The 18,138-nt window shown below is 38.0% G+C and overlaps 1 protein-coding gene across 6 annotated transcripts in view; it reads right to left on the bottom strand.

The window, feature by feature from the left end:
• Positions 1–18,138, bottom strand: part of ATXN7L1 (ataxin 7 like 1) — a 114,098-nt gene that overhangs the window by 22,175 nt on the left and 73,785 nt on the right. For 4 of the 6 annotated variants that reach the window (XM_071552641.1, XM_071552640.1, XM_071552642.1 and 1 more), the window contains 2 exons: positions 9,319–9,541; positions 1,692–1,975 (listed from right to left, as the gene is read on the bottom strand). In XM_071552641.1, coding sequence (XP_071408742.1) covers positions 1,692–1,975; positions 9,319–9,541 — 507 coding nt within the window. Of the gene's footprint in view, positions 1–1,691; positions 1,976–9,318; positions 9,542–15,792; positions 15,881–16,219; positions 16,490–18,138 lie in introns of those variants that run through there. The other 2 variants (XM_071552645.1, XM_071552644.1) reach the window with 2 other exon arrangements.

Raw genomic sequence — 18,138 nt, 5'->3', positions numbered from 1 at the left:
TCTCCTTCATGAACACATTTCAACAAGCACTTGTACAAAAAGTACAAGTGTTACCTACAAGTCCTGCAGTGGCACGTGGTGACATGAGGAAAACTGCTCCGAGTTTCAATTGCACAAGGAGAAATTCAGAATTGATTAGCTAAATTAAACCATTAAAGGAAATAACAGGTTAAAAGGAAGCAGTATTTTAAATTAATTGTAAAATAGAGTTTTTATTCGAATAACAAAATTGGATCTCAGAGAGTGAAATGTGAAGGTTACAGCCTAATCTTAAGCTACATTCTTGTAATATTTTTTCATTTTGTTAAACACTATAAATGAACAATGGTTCTGTATTCTTACACACCACCTTTAACAAGTTAAGAAAGCAATCAGTGTTCTGAATCCTTTCAGGGAATGGCATTGTTCCATGCCCCACACAGCCCTAGCAAACACCTCACACTGGACTGGAATCCAGCCAAGGTAGCCATACCACAGCTAACTGCCAAAATTGAGAAAATGAAAAAAATAAACCTGATATTTAGGCAAAAAATAGGGCATGCTCATTAAGTGGAAATGAAACCATTTATCTTGTACAACTTATACTTGGTTCATAACTAGTGCACATTTAGAAATCATGTGAACCAACTTAGTGCCAAAGTGACGACCTAATGCGGATCATGCTGCCATTAGCAAAATTAGCCTTTCAGGACACACAAGAAGTTCCTGCCCGAGTCACAAAGTACTGCCAGCTGGTGAATAGATCCTGCACAGCTTCTGGAGCTGCAAACGAGTCAGTTACTTTTGCTTTAAAAAAACCCCATAAAATAAACCCCCTCAAAACACTTTGTTTCCTTTCATTCAGAGCAAAAATTGGTTTTCAGCTTGAGGTGGCAAATTCTCTACTTGCTGCCCAACAGCTGGCACAGGTCACCTCTGGGAAACTCCATGGAAAATAATTGTGGATGGGAACCTTTCTAATGGAGCCTCTGCCCTCCCACAACGTGGCAATCTGTGCTTTGGTGGCAGGTTTGGATAGGGATCACAATTCCTCAAAACTACCCTGCCTAAGGCCGTCCAGGGTGTTCCTATTTAATGTGGCTTCCTCAGCCCCCTGTTCTGTCTTCCTAAGAAAGATAAAGACCCCTGTGCTAGAAATGCCTCCACTCAGATGTGAATTGCAGGGGAGTAGAGGTGGAGGGGAATTATGACATTTAAGACTTCCACAGCATTTCCTGTATCTTCTTAGAATTTTCTAGCATGTAAGACCAAGAAAAAAGATTCTTCAAAAAATCATGACTTGGAGGATAATCCAAAGTCTTAGAACTATTTAACTGTTCATCTTGATCAGGACTGAAACTAAAGTCATCCAATCAAGGCACATTTTCTTTTGTTGTAAACAAACCCAAATCCCATAATGGCTTGAGGAAGTCTTTTGCCTTTCTGTTTTAATGATTTGACTTACTTAAAAGCTTACATTTGGCCTGTTGACCAGTAATTTCAAGCTAAACAGACTGTGTACTTTGCAAATACTTTACACATCCCAAGACTATGAAAGCTTTTTTCATAGATGCAAACTGGCATTTTACAGTAAAAAAAAATCAAACCAAAAAAAGGCTGCAGCATTTTATTAACTTTATTATGAGTTACAGAAATATTAACATAGAAAGACAGACAAACTATCTCAACAGATGAACTACAACATCACTCACCTGAAAGTCTTTTGTAAGGCTTGTTACTGCTTTTAGTGCCATTTTGGTGTTTCTTGTCTATTGATGGAGCTACAATTGCTTTCCCGTTCAGAATCTTTTCTGGTGACGGTGGCACTGACTTGGTTGTCAAACCAGATTTAACCAAGGTTGGAGCAGGTATGGTGGATGAAGAGGCTGAGGAGGAGGTGATGGTGGTAGTGGTTGCAGAATTCATTTTAACATTGGCACCATCTGCCTTCACTAGGTTAGGAATTTTCTCTAGACTGACTACTGGAACAGGAACGCTGCAAAACCAAAGAAAAATCTTCAAGTGGTATTTTCTGTACCAAAGATTTACAGTTACTTAATCCCCTTCCATAGATATAAAATGTTTTATGCAAGTGACACAGTATCTTAAGACCAGACTAAAATCAGATACTTGGTACCATTATTGACTATTTTTGTACAATCAGCCATTTCCAAAACCAGGCAACTGTAAAGCCTGGCAATGTAGAGAATTAGGAAAACGAACCTTTGCATTTTTTAAAAGATCCAGTCCCCTACTATTCATTAAGCAAAATCAGTATTTGGTACTAAGCAAATCATACCCCTTACAAATATGCTCTCATGCCTTTAACACAAGCACATACCAGATACATGTGTGCTGTACTAAACTCAGCATGATAATGAAGCAGTTTGCTAATAATATTAATATTTTTAAACAAACACAAAAATAATTCATTTTCTCAGATGTGTCTGAATGACATACAAGTTCTGAAAACAAAGAGAAAAGACATTATAAGCAGTCCCTTTATAAGTACTAAAATTCTTGATGACTTGAGCATTAGTACAATGTATTTTTAATAAAATCTTAGGAACTTAAAAACAAAAATCCCCAATATAATTATTAGCTTAGTTGTCCTTTTTCAAAATAAAGTTTGCAAGAACTACCTTGCTCTAACTTACCTACCACCACAGCATATTTGTGACATTAACAAATGCCACCTTCTCAGTTTGGCAGCAAAAAAGATTACACCATGTGATTTTCAGTTCCAACAGTATTTTAACAGTCTGGGTTCTATCTCCACAAGGAAATATTCAGTAACAATAACTGCTTTTTGCCTACTCAACAACTCAGGAAGAATTGGATGTCTTGTGACTGTCAATTAATACATAAATTATATAGCCCTTCTTAGTGAAACAAACCCAAATAAAAAATACCACAGAGCTGTATGGTTAGGGGGTTCCCCACATTCACAATTCACACATAATTTCAGTCTTCTGTGTCTGAAAAATGGCACCTCCACTGCACCTTCCTACAGAAGGAATGGTTAATAGGTGTGGGGGTTTTACAATCAGAAAAAGACGACTTGGAGACGACATTCTCCATGGGACACCCTTTGGACATAACAAAGCAAGGTTCAAAATTACTTATGTCTTGACCCTCCCGGGCTCCTCCAAACTTCTGTTTCTCTGTAGCTGCTGAGGAGGATAAGCAGAAAGTGCAGAGTGTGGCTGGAGTGGACTCTCCCACATTGTCCAATATTTCTTCTAAGCATATTTTAACATGGGAACATGTATGAACTTTGATATAAACAATAAGTATACACAACTATTAGGAAGATTTAGACACCAAGACATAAAAAGGAACTGGAAGTAAATTATATGGAACTTCCATATCTGTGGTACCACAAACAGAGCAGTTAGTCAGTCAGAATCAGAATCAGATCCGACTGCAGTGAAATGTAGGTCACTGGTCTGTAGCCAGGCAGAAAAATGTACCTTACTCACAAAATCAGAACAGCATTAAGTGTTTCAGTGAATGCAAACATGTAGCTATGAAAGGTAGGAATTGATCCTCTACTTTTTTAAACTGCCTTGAATTTATTATTTATAAGGCAAACAAAAATTATAACATCTCAGTGTAGGAATTGAGTTTTTTGCCTTTAAACAGATGGGAATTACATTTTGTGAACATAGGAGACTTTTACTCTACATCAAGTAGTTTTACTATATATAAACTATGTAAAAACATATGAACAAATCTTCATACCCAGGTTCTAAGATCTACCTTAATTCTAAGTACTGATACACAGTGAAAAGGTCAAACATATTATCTGGTCCAGAAGTAAAATATGGTTAATAAAAACGAAAAAGGTTTGTCTGTTTTGAAGTGTTCAGAATCTCAGCTCCTGGGGCACATATGGATGGATCACTGTGATAATGAAAAACGCCCAGGGGAGGAAACATTTTCACTTCATTTTGTTACAGCTCAACAAGTCAACCTTCATTATGCATTTCATTGCAACGCAAAAGAAAAAAGAAAAACTTCAGTATTTGAGGATACACAAATTCTACAACACCCCTGGCTCTCTACAGTCAATTATTGGAGATCTCGGAAGCTACAGATGATAATTCCCCTCTCTTTTTTAAATACATATACATAAAAGATACTGTATTCAACAGTGAGGAACTCCAGTTTCATCTTAGCATAACACATAAAGATGAATTGATAACCAAATGGCAAACTGGAAGCTGCACAAGATCAATGATCATAGTCAACTATTAAAGGTCTACATAAGTAAATAAATCACAAGTGCTTATATTTATATTTGCTGGTTAGAAAGAGTTTTTTCCTTGAACATTTTTTTGAGTAAAAATTTGGGATTTATTTAAAAAGTTTCATAGGAAAACACAAATCAAGTTTTTAATTTTATTTACGAAATTTTAAGTTGAATTTTTGAATTTAGAGCTTGTTTAGATTTTTTAAAGACAATTGTTGAATGGCACAATTAGAAAAACATCCTGCAACAAACATAAAAATCGAGGAAAAAAAATTAGTAAAAACAAATTTGCTTTTTCTGAGAAAAGAAACTCTAATAAGAATAGCAGTATCTACCTAAAGGGTGATAAAGTAGTTACCAGCAACACAAACATGTCAGAAACATTCATTTTTTATAAGAAGGAAATATAATTCTCCCCAATCAGATAAAAATGCTTTTTGATTCCTCAGTAAGTGTATAGTGCCAGCTGAAAAATAATGACTAGTTTTTCTTTTTACATAAGGAAATCTGCATAATGTGGCCATGAGTTGCAAAAGAGATGGAGAGATATTGAGTTTCAGCATATTAATTTCTAACTGAATCTTGGAATATTTGTCAACTCAGAGAAGGGACCTGACTGCTGCTCTTGCAGCCCTGCTGAAAACACAAACCAAAGTGTCTCGGAAGAAATAAGGGAATAGCTAAGAAGAATAAACTGATAAACAATTAGTTCACACAATTGTGCTGAAAATCCGATCTTGGCAAAAAATCTGATTTCACTTTTTGATGAGGTTACCCGTTAAGCTGACAAAGACAACTGTGATAATGATTCAATTTTTTAAAAGGCATTATAAAACACAAATACGAACAGTTAAAAAGCAAACATTAAATGATACAAAATTCAAAACTGGTTTTTCAGATATTTATGCTTCAATAAGGGTGCTTGCTAGGGGAACCTTTTAGCCACCATCACCAAACCTGACATGACTGAAAACTTGGGTGAATGAGAAATATATACAGGATTACTGGTGATATCATTTTCTGATGGAATCAGGATCAAGGGAAACAAAACAATGAACAGACAAACACAGATATAAGAAGCAGAATGGAGTGTTTGGTAAAGCTCTAGAACTCCAAAAGACATTTTAATATAAGTGAAAGTAGTTGCATATGAAATAACAAGCTGCTCAGTCTGGAAAATAGTGACCAAAATATTTAATGGTCACAGTGGTCGACCAATATTAGCTGATATTATATTACTGTGCTTATATTGAAAAGGGATATGGCAAATAGATAAGGGAGCAAAAGTAACTTTGACATGTCCCTGGTTATACTGACACTGGAATATGGAGCTTCCAGTGTTGCTGACCAGTGGTGTAAGACCAATGGCGATGAATTAGAAGGGAATTAGAAAAAGGCTACAAAAATGTCTGAGCTTGAACATGACAGGCTTTAGAAGATCATTCTTGTTTTCAGATAAGGTAACATTTCCTTCTGTTTTTTCATGTTTTGTCAGGCAGTTGGACTAGATGATCCTTTTAAGTCCCTTCCAGCAAGCAAGAAAAATAATTGTAGTATGTCACAACACATCTCGTACCTGGAGCTCCTTATTACCTGTTTTCCTTTCTTCACGTTTTTAAAAATTACTACTCCTTGCTGTTAATGTACAAAGACTAGGAGATGATTAAAATATACTTTGGAAAGTGACATCATAAATTTTAAATGCTTATCCACAGGTACAACTTTGTGATTCTACTTCTCTTTACAGAAGGAGCGTCAGTTGATGAAACCCACATTATTTTCATCTAATTTTCTTCATTTTCAGAACTTCTGGCAGGCAATGGCTAAGCTTTGTGAAGGGCCACCAAGGAGACCTGCTTCAGCTGGTATCTCAGGGCTAGCTCCCTTTAACACTTGACCCTAATTTTATACTGCCTTAGGATGGTGGATGGGTAAAAATGAACACCCTGTAGCATCACAGCCCCTAAATCCTCCATGGCAGCCCCCAGAAGCTGTGCTGGGGCACAGCAAGCAAAGCAGCATCCTATGGGCAGGTCAGCAGTGAGGGAGAGAGCTCCTGGCTGCAGGGTAAGCATCTGGGCTATGCTTATTAATTACGATCACCTGTTCATTATTATTGTTATTGCTACCAACCATCTTACTCTTTGCCTTTTTCTCTCCACTTCCTACCCTTCTGCTGTACCTCTCACCACCTGAACTGCAAGCTGCAGGAAATGATGGGTGGCATTTATCTCGTGCACAGAGCAGTGGTGCTCCAGCTCTGCTCCAGTCTCTAAGCACTGCTGTATTAATAGCAATGTTAGAGAGATACAGGGAGAAAAAAACCAGAGCTGACAGATATTTCTGGATGATGTATTCACAATAATACTTTATATTCCAACTACAGGAAAGGAAGTATTAAAACAGCAGCTAAAAAATGAAACAGTTAGATCTCTTTCATCTGATCATTCTGATCATGCTTTTTAAAGCATTAGCCATGGGGCAACCTGGACCTCTGCAGCACACCTTAGAACAAAAGTGAAGAACAAAAATGTGGAGAAGAGAAAGAGCTACTCAGTCAACAGGCAAGATGATGCTTAACCAAAACCATAATGAATTAAACAATGGAAGAGTTGGTCTGCATGAAGGCAGGCATGGCCAAAGACAGATCCACTGGGCCATGCTGTTGCACAGGCCATTCCTGAAACACTAATTGTAACAGCTAAAATTTAAAGGAGATACTGTACAAAAGAATCAGGCAAGCCTAATAAAGGTTATTCCAGGTCTGGAAAGCAATTAAAGTGACACAATTCCTGAATTAAGCTAATTTGACAACTGTCTGGAAGAACTTATGTCAAGTAAATGTTTGGTATGAGACTACAATGTAACAGGCAAAAGCACCAAACAATGGGAAACTTCCAAGGATCATAAACCAAAACACACTCGGATATACAATGAATCCTACTTGCATTTTTGAGACAAACGTTTTTGCATTGAGCATTTATTTCTAAAAGATAAACTAAGAAAATCTATGGCTTGTACAATACAGAACATTAAAAAATAATTAATTTTATGCATTATTTTATGAATTATTTTTTCTCTTGAAAAAATTCAGATCTGCTGAGTATTTTCTAAATAAGTATTATAATCCTCTAATGGAATAGGAACAAATACTTTCTTCTGTAACAGCTGTCAGCTCTCTATAACCTGTGATGATTATCAGACAGGTTTTATTCTTTAACAAGTCATATAATCTAAGGCACTTAATACTAAATTTGACAACTTCATTGATCTTCACTTCAGAGTGTTTGTGACTTGTTATGTGGTAATTACAATATCTTTAACTACTGTGTGCCTCATTTTTCCCCACTGGTAAATAAAATTGCAGCATGATCTGCCAGCAGAGCTGCAAGAATTGGGCAGTTCTCAGGTACAACTACTGTCATATTCACTGCCAAACGATCAGCAGAGCAGTGTCAGTTTTAAATGGCTACATCTATGCTGTTAATCATCAGTAAATATTTGGGATGATCCCAATAAAAGGAAAGGGGATTGGTGGAAATGCTCAGTTATTTTGTTCCCTTCCAGGTTTTACTGACTGCCAGAATGCCATCTGCTGCCAGAACGGAAGATATTGTTTATAGATTCAGTTACTCTGCTGAAATGTGGATATGTAAGTTGCAGTAGGATGACAAACAGGTTTATAGTCAATAGTGTTATTACTCTGAAGTCCTTTCTGATTTTCTTTTAATTAGATTTTAAAAACAAAATCCTCTCTTGTATAAAATTCCCCTCCAACATTCAGAGGAAAAAGTCAGCAATATTTAGTTTTAAGTAGCAAATGAGGAATTTACAGATGAGACGGAGGCTATTCTATTTAACATGTATGTGTGTGTAGTCTAAACATTCAGATTTTCTATTTTCAGAATTATATATCATAACTGCCCACAATGCTCATCATACTTGAAGAGATGGTGGATTCAGATCTATGGGAAGAATAGATTTTGTCAAGGTTGTTCCAGTGCAAGGTAAATTCTAGAGCTAGGCAGAAGCTGCTGTCTGAAATCACACCAACTCGTGCATGTTTCAGCAAGTACGAGCTATTCCTTTAACTTAATTTGAACTTACGCTTTGCCTCATGAGTGAATGGTTTGCATTAATGATTTACTGTTTTTAGGCATATATGCCCAGAAACCCTGCCTAAAATCATAACCCTCTTATGCTAGTTATTACATATAAAAGGGAAGGATCTTTACAAAGAAATTAGATAAACCTTAAGAAAAAGGAAGTCTCACAATCTCAAATTTACAGACAGAGAACTGAAGCTGAAGAGACTAAGGTATAACAGAACTAGGAACTGAACACAGATCTCAAGCCAATTTCAAGTCACCAACCTAGTGACCTAATCACAAAGCATCTTTCCTGTCGATAACTAAAGACAAAACGGTTTCTTATGGGATAAAATAGTGACCCAGTTCTGCTGTCATTTACATTTTTGCAACTCTGCTGCTGCCATCACAGTCACGGGAGGATGGGCAAGGCAGTCTCAAAGCCTGCCTGTGTATATATATCACAGTACATGATGTAAGACGCCCCCAAAATAGTGATTTTTGCAGCCAGAATTTTCTTCTGCCATCTTACAAAGTACCAAACATTATCAAAATACAGAATAATGAACTCCAACAGCAGCTGCTGCTGAAGATAAATGACTCTAACCAGTAAGTTTTCATGAACATCACTTAAGCCAATATTAAGAACTCTGCAAAAATTATCCTACTGTTTAAAAGTATCAGTTTTAAGAGCTGATACTGTCATGGAAGATGGACCTTAAAGACAGCAAACTGGGTCAGTATCTAACTCACTGCATGCATCTTAGAAAAGCAGCCATTTGATGGAATATCAGAAAGTAATACAGTCCTTTTTCCTCTTCCTATATATAATTTTTTCTTCATTTAGAAATATCCCAGTTTCCTCCTTTAGAAATGTAGAGGCCTAAACTGTAAACTTAGGTAAGATGAGAATACGTATTTTTTTGATGATTGTGATATATACACAGAGATATGTTGAACACCAACATCTTTGATAACCATTATTTTGGTACTTACCATGGTTTATCCCGTGACACTTTTGCAGGAAAGACTGTGTGCTGTTTGCTACTGGAGGTAAGTAGATTGTCTTTGGGCGTTTTGAATGGCTTTGAGTTGCTGCTGACAGGGTTATGGCCGCTGATACAGGATTTCGGTTTCATCTGTACTAGGGATGTCCTGGAATTACAGGCTGGAGAAGCTGGAGAAGGGGAAGGTTTACACATTGAACCGTGTCTTCGTTCTGGAATAGAAAAGGAATGAATTTTACAACATTGTACAGGCTAAAAGAAAAAATGGAACTCGAAAAAGAGGGAATTGTTTCTCTCTATGCTAGTTACAATAATTTTATCACTCTGAAGAATGCCAGCTCGTTACTATCTTGGATGTAATTAAATGATAATTAAACAGAATCGACTCTGTGAAGTGCTCTGAAAAAAAGTAAAAAGTAGTAAAACAAAAGGCAATAATCTACCACAAAATTTCAGCAAGAAATCTCAAATAATTTCTTAAGCAATCAGAAGCATCTGTGTGAGGTGCACTTGTGTCCCACCTCTTTCACGTCAAGAAGAAAGGGGAGAACGGGTAACAACAGTTCAGATGACCTGGTAAAATGATCTCTGACAGACATGAAATCACTCCTATAATGGTCTATGAAGAATTCATGTGACCTGATTATTGGGCAGTTTATTTTATGGCTATCTTGTTTCAAGTTTAATCGGAAAAGTAAGAAAAAAGCAGGAAGACTGAAAAGCAGCGGAAGGTTTCCTGCTCCCGGCCCTTCCAGAGAGGCAGACTCTTCCTGGTTTGTATCTTGGAGGTTATCTCCAAGCACCATTCAAGGTAAAAAGCTACTGTTCTCCAGAAAGAGCAAATGGCAAGTGCAAAAAACCAGGAAGTTTGTGTCTCTGTAACAAACATGGCACCTGGAGGTGAGCATTGCTTGTGCTGCACTAGAGACCTCTCTAGCACTGCCAGAAACAAGCCCTGGCTGTTCCCACAGAACAGGCCATGGGACAGACAGCCTTCAGTGGAACTGTCTGGGTTTGCTTGTTACCAGTATGTTTTAAAATCTAAATGTCCTATTCCTGATATTGTTAAGTATAAAGATTGTTTTGTGGAGGTATTTGGCCCTTCCCTACAAATCATAATTTCTTTACAAATCATTCCTTACAAATGATGTATTTCTGCCCGGTGCTTGGCCATAGCTGATCAATGTGCTGCAAACACTGGGCTGTGCTGTCAAGTTCAGCACAACTACAGGACACTACAGAAGGCAGGAGCTGATGTTTGCCGAGGTGCTGTAAGTCCTGAACAGCCTGTCCCCCATTTGAGGAACCCCCTTCCCCAGCCCTTGACCCTCAGGGAGCTGGCTCTGGGGCTCCCCAGCCAGAGGAGCAGTGGCACAGACGGGCTGTGGGAAGAGGAATTTTCCATCAGCAGGGCCGTGCCCAGCAGCAGCTGACTAAGCAGGCAGGTGCCCGAACTCCAGAGCCCCCCCAGCAGGATCAGCCAGGTACCCCCACTGACACAGCAATCAAACGCAGCAAGGGCAACATAATCACAGACCAAGAACTGCAAAACCTCCACAGTTTCCCTTTCAACATGCAGCAATTTTTCCTGCTTTAAAGCCTTCAGCACCTGTAGAATCCAAGTGGGTGCTACTCTTTGAGCCTGAACAGCATTGCCAGTAGCCAAGAGCAGGTAAGGGAAGCAACAGTGACCTCCTGCAAAGGAAGGGTTTGTATTTACATCATCAACCCTGCGCTCACTAGTTTGATATTTCAAGGATAACTAAGAAAATTTTCCCACAGAGAATCAAAACATGACAATTTGTCTGGCATCCTCACAAGTAAAAACTTGCCAGTAGCAGAAGGACTCATCCATGATTAATTTGCAATAGGCAAATACCTCAAGAACAAAGAGAAATGCTTAAAAAAATAAAAGACTATTCCAAACTGTTTCTCTTAGATCTCCAATGACTAAATAAAGGCATTTTCTATTTAAGATCAAGCCCTTCCATCTTCACATTCACAGCTTTAATTACCAATCCTGAAATTCCCTCCAGATTCTTCTGCAACTGAAGAACAAAACAGTCTTCATTTTTTTCAAGTACTAAAGTATCCCTCACTCCCAAAAAGGCCAAGTGTCATTTGCCAGTTTTCACCACACATCTCAGTGTGCCTTTAAAAGTGGTTTGTAGGATGCAGGGAATTTACATTCATTACACCTTACGTTTGTGGCAACAACCATGTAAGCTACACATCTGCCTCTGAAATGCAGTGTTTCATTCACAGAGTACTTATTTTGTTAAATAATAGTTATTATTTCAAGATTTACTATCCGTCTCAGCAACTCTTTAATCAGTTTTAATTAGCTCAATCAAAATTTGCAACTTTCCCATTAATTACTTGAGGACTGATGAAAAGGAACTACTACGTAACCAACAAAACCAACCCATATATAAAGTAAAACTTGAGGAGAAAAACATGATTTCCATACAAAAATTATATAAATTCAGGATTAATTACTCAAATTTTTGGCACAGCTACTGATTTTCTCAAGCCTGACTGCCCTATACTAAACTCTGTCCTCGATATCAGTCCTATGGATATGTTTAGAAATTAAATATATTAATTTGTTATTAAAATGAATCTCCTGGAAAGATCAACATACAAGATACTGATTATCTAACTTTATATTTTAAAGTATCTAAGTACCTCATGTCATAGCAAGTTATTTTCTAACAGTCTCTTTGTACTGGATTTTTAGTCAAGCTAAATATTTGGTGCTTTTCCTTAGACAATTTTCTCCTTTTATTAATTCCCAAGAGCAAACCGGTACAATAATCTTGGATTTTCTTATTCTGACATAGAAAATGGTGGAAGAGGCACTGTTGTGATATGAAAATATAATTAAGTCCATCCCACTATTTTAAATGGATGCTTACTTAAAAGATAGGGAAGGGAAAGGTTACTTGATTACTTATTTTAGCTGAGTGTGTCAGATTGGTGGTCATTCTTGTGATCAGACACACCTATATTTGGCATTTCCTTTTACCTTCTCTAACTGCTCTCTTCCCCCAGAACATGGCTACAGAAAGTCTTCCACCTTTTAGATAGACTCTAATACATATTTGAGATTCATCAGCATTACCCAGCTTCTCTTAAAATTTCCTAGAAGAGAAATGGAAACTCTGACCACTGTAAAGTCATACACGAGAAAGAACGTAAATAGCCGGTGCCTCACGACCATTGGTGTTCTCAGACACTGCTCGGACAAGGAAAATCTGCACAGTTACTCACAAAAGTGAGCGTCACGTCAGTGTCAGCAGGCGAAGACAGCAGCAACACTTTGCACGTATGGCACAGTGGAAAGCTGAGGAGTAACTCCCTACAAAGGGGCAGAAAATCCCTGTTTGATGAGCACAGGCAAGCATGGACACAGGAGGCTGGATTTGCCAAAGGTGTCAGTTCTCAAGAAAAACCTTGATGGTGGGGGCATAAATTGTAATTAGATATTGATATATTCCTTCTCAAGGACTATCGGGTTGCCTGTCACTTCCTCCTTCCTTCCTATGTATGTGGTAGTGAATCAGCCTTAGACATGGGTAATATGTTTCAGAGAAATAATGGTAATATATGACAAAACAAGAAGGCTGTCAGCTGCCAAAATCAACAGCTTAAAGCAGGATGGTGGTGGCTCCTCTATCAAACTGACTTCCCTAGGCACAACTGTTTTTTAAAAATTTTGTACTAATTTGTCTGTTCCTATTTTACCTACACAAGGTATACAAGGAATTACACACAATATACAAATCTGCTATTATACAAACTAATTAATGAATTAGTATGTGAATAAAAGACATTTGCACATCAAATAGTTATTACAAAATTAAATATTCACATACTACCATATTCAGGAGACAATCAACTTTCTGTGCTCATTTGCAGTTGATATGTAGACAGATTAGACCCAGCAGTGCAGGTGAACTTGTACTCACACAGCTGCGGACGTGGCTGCCCCTGCTCACAGGCAGCAGTGGCACAATCAGTGGACATAAGTGAACATAAAGTAGAATGAAAGCTTTTGTCCCTAAAGGTAAAAAACCCTGCAAAGCAACTGGAAAAGTAGTGATCAACACTTGTAACATGCAAAGGTAAATTCTTTACATACTGTTCAGTTTCCGTAGAAGCCTGCAATGCTATCTAAAAATGTGTGTTCAAGTTGGAAAGAGAACTTTCCTGATTAATTTAAATACTTGCAAATGGATGTTTACATTCCACATAAATAACAACGAATATTCTGTTTTGTTTCTAAATACCAACTGCTGTCAAATCCAAGAGCACAGGAGCACAATCAAAGTTACAATCCTCTTTACCACATTAATCCTTCTGCAACCTCTCAGCTGTCTCAGTGCAGCCACTGCAGCAAGTGACAAGGAACATGTGACTTGTGCTGTCAAACAGTTAAGGTATTAATGACATTAATCGTGGAGGAAAGTTTAACGCTCTCTCACTGAATTAACTGCAGTTTCCAAAGAATCAATTTCAGATCAATATCTGTTAATTTTTCTAGTTAGAGGCAAGAGCCTCAAAGCCCAGTGCTACATATCATCCTAATGCGCATTGCAAACTCTGCATCAGTAGCATTGCAAACAATCTTAAACTATTCCAGGAGATTCTCCATGTCCTATGGAAACATGGATATAGTCCAACTTTCTCAGCCAAATCTGAATTGTTTGTAGACGTGAAGTCCTTATGTTGTTAGAGACCTAACAATCCCTGAATCTCCAGTTTCTCTCTATGCCCTTGTACTCCATTTCTAATCCTCCTTCCTGCATCTTGCACAACGCAACCCCCTACCTTTCCCCAAACCTCTGCTGCAGCTGCCAAAGTCCTCTAGGTCTGCCTTTAAATCTGTAATTCCACTGGATCCTCTCTGACAAGTCACCAGGGAATACTAGCAGCTGTTTTGCAGGAAACGCCACATCTCCTTCTAATCATGAGCAAAAAAAGCAAAGCAATAGAGGGGCAACGTGAGCTTCAGAGCCACAAACACAGCGTGTGGGAAAATGAGGCAAAACCACATTCTGACTAGAAAGTCTCTTCTCAAATTTTTGCCTTGACTCTCTCACACAAGATCAAGCACTCACTTAGCTCAGAGCAAACCTTACAGACGACGCTACAGCAAATATGTTGCCAGAAAAATATACCAAAGATAGTAGTTTTCTACACAAACAGATCTTCATGTGATCCTGAAACTGCAGATATCTCTAATTTGGACTACAAACAAAAAATATGTCTTAGTATATCCCACCTACATCCATTCTTACCCAACACATGCTACTCAAAATCCATCAAATCCAGTGACCAGGTTTTGCCTGCAGTGAAGTGTCTTCTCCATCAATACAACACAGAAGATCATGAAGGAAAAACGTCATGGTACAATTTGAGCGTAGAGAAAGATATGCCTTTGCTCTTTCAGTGGGGTTTTTTCAGGTAGTTGAAACAAAGCAAAAAAAATTCCCTCTTAACATTGTCAGAAGACTGGCACTAGGACTTTTTCAGCACCAGTCATTTTGAAACGTTACTCGTTTGGCACCATTTGACTTCCTGCGTGCAAGAGGCCTACAGCAAAAATCAATTTAGGTTGACTCACAAATAACTCAGAGACCCAATGTTATGGATTATAACTTGGTATTACACTAGGTAAAAACAAGAAAAATATAATTGCTAAAACTCAGAAAGGTAAGAGAAAGTTATTAGTAAACATTGGTAAATATTTACAGAATAACAAAACTCCTATTAAGCTTGCATTCATCACAACATGTGAGTTCACAGCCCTTTTACTTAAAATAGCATGAAGTAACTGATCCGACTGCCCTTAACACAATATGAATACTGTTTGTTATTCCCCATTTATAATATTTAAGCAGATGGTAATGAAATTTAGTATCTCATCCACAATGTAATTCTGCAGCAGTAACATATCACAGTCTTGTTGATAAAGATGTTACTTACGGTAACTCACACATGACCTATGCACAAATTACAGTTTTTCTATTTACAGTATATCCTGAAGTGTTTTGTTGCACAGCCCTTCACTATGCAAAGTTGAGCAATGTACACTCACAATTTCAGTAAACAGTAAATGAAACCTACCACCTTGTACTGATCCCAGTTCAGAGTTTGTAAATGTACTTGGCACTAATCCTAATAAAACCAAAACAGCAAAAACCCACACATGCCCGAAAAGCAACAGCCAGCAACCAGAAAACTGAACAACTAGACTCTTGCAGAAATGTGTCATCCTGCAGGAACTGGCAGCTGGTTCATAACAAGAATTCATAAACACCTTGTAAGCACTTTCATTTTGCAGCCACAGTCTGAAAAAAACTAGCAAAACTCAATACGTGAGGTTAAACAAAAATAAAACTGGATTTGATGTTAGCAAACTACAGCATAATGTTGCAAGATCGAAGGATAACTTTACCAGCTTTTTTGACAAAACACTATTCCAAGTCCAGCTGAAAAAGTTTGGAAATAATATCCGCAAAGTGTTCCACCCTTCTTGCGCTGCGCACTGGAAAGGAAACAGCACAGTCGGTTTCATTTTGATACTTCTTGTAAACTGACAAAGGAAATAAAGTGCCAGCTCCAACCCCCAGACTGATCCGCTGCATAAAATGCTGCTCAACAATCACAAGCTTCATTCCAGGTCAAATGACATAATTGGGAAATTATCAAGTGCTAAAATAACCACCTTCTGCTGGTGTTTATTTACAATAAACACAAGCTTCGCTTTCTGACAGAAACCCACTAAAACGATTCTCCATTTCACAAAGTCTACAAGTGAGTAGGATCAGCACAATTATGCAAAACATCCTGCTAGAAGAAGAAATGTAAACCGAGCCACTTACAGAGAGGAGCAGGCTGCCAACTTAATCTGATTCTACGACGACTGTAAACATGTACTTTTGGAACGTGAAACGATTCACATTGCCACAGATGCCATCAGAGAAACACAGCAACGTGATTAGGTATTCTGCACACGGGGAAAAATCAGGCAGATGACCTGCCGCAGCAAATACCAGATCAGCGCTCGCACTCACCAACTGTTTTGACTACAGGCACTTGTTAAGCACCAAGTTTCGGTCCTACCAGTTGGACACCAGAACTGAACCTGTGCCAAGAACAACATGAGCTGAAAACGGCTGCAGGGTTGGGGTTTTTTTCTTTTCTTTTCTTTTTTTTTTAGCAATTGTTGATACAACTCAAGTAACTGCAGAAATTAACCCAAGTACAAAATTAAAAGCAGCAAAAAGCACTGTGTGTCTTTGGAGGAAGACACTGCATTTTTACTTCCTTGATTCAGGAAAGAAGGAGGGTGTTTGTGTGTAGCACAGAAGGATGAACCTGCTGTTTCCCTGGAAAAATTTTTATTTATGGGATAACTTGGCATTTGTTGGCGTAATTACCAGAGACAGAAGAAATAATCTCTAGAATATAATTAAATTACACTTAAGTGGCCAAATACCTTAAAAATGGCCAGATTCCATAAAAAGCCACACACTCAGCATTTCCTGGAATATTTCCATTTCTCTTCAGTAAAAAGCATGTAAAGAAAGAAAAAAAAAAGTCAAATGGAACTCCAGCACATAAAAAAATGCCTCAAATAGTGGCAAATTATCCTAAATGTAAAATGAAGCTTCTGGGTACTTGTCTGCTTCTTTTACAAGGATTCTGAGATCTGAATATGAAGCTCCAAGGTACCACTGAAGCATCAGAGAGACAGGAAAACAATGGAAGTGTGAACACCCTGCCCTGGTGACAATGTCAATCTTCATATCATTGAGCTGGAAGTCCCAGATTTAACTGTAGTGTCAAGGCCTGTTTCTGCAGCTATAAAAGGGGGATATTAATGATTTAGGGTATTAACTTGATTAAGAAAAGAGCTGAAGATTTAAGCAGGCATTCATCACTTCTGTAATGACACAATTCCACACGTGTAATCAGCATTTGCCACCTGACGCATTGCTGCTGCAGGAAAAATGACAATTTTCAACTGTAAGTCGTACATATTCCCCAGTTCAGCAGGGCCAAAAATCCCCAGGCAAAAAAGAAATAATAGAGCAAGCAAATCCTGGCTACACACTTTGTGAGTGACAGCCTACCACAGAAAAGCAAGGAAAGCTTATGCACAGAAATTTTCCATTCTGCTGGAGGAGATGCTCTGTAGTCCACCATGAAACCAGTGAGACATCCTGATGTGCCTGGGAGTTTGAGCTAAATACCATCTCACACCTCGTGGCCAGGGCTTACACTGCAAGGACAGCCCTCACCACCCTTCTGCACCAGCAACTTATGACCTGCTGATCAGTGGTGATGACATTCCCACCATTTCTTGTACTCAGAGGATGGAAATGCATTATCAGCCCTAAATTTAGGACACATGTATCAGGAAAAATGCTAACGTATTTCTAGCACTCAAGCCAGGGTGCTTTCAAAGGTAAGCACTACTGATAAATCAGAAGTTTGTGGGTGATTTTATATGAGAAATCTTTTATTTGGCTATTTATTGGATGAAAGAAAAAGGTATCTTTACATTTAAGGGTGAAATATAACAAGAGGAACAGTTTACTGAAGATACAGATTTACATGAACTCACCTACTCATTCCTTCAAACACGCAACTTAAATAATTTCACTCCAGATTGTTGCAAATAGAGGAAAATTTAATACTGCCATTCTCTTGTGCCATGTAACAGACCTGTTTCCTCAGACAGATCATTCACATTCAAGATCATCTGATGATACATATTTTTTAAAATTTACTTATC

The sequence above is a fragment of the Pithys albifrons genome, chromosome 3 (assembly GCF_047495875.1).
Source record: "Pithys albifrons albifrons isolate INPA30051 chromosome 3, PitAlb_v1, whole genome shotgun sequence".
NCBI classification, from domain to species: Eukaryota; Metazoa; Chordata; class Aves; order Passeriformes; family Thamnophilidae; genus Pithys; species Pithys albifrons.
The sequence above is the reverse complement of the archived record's forward strand: the minus strand, read 5'-3'. Positions and strand labels throughout refer to the sequence as shown.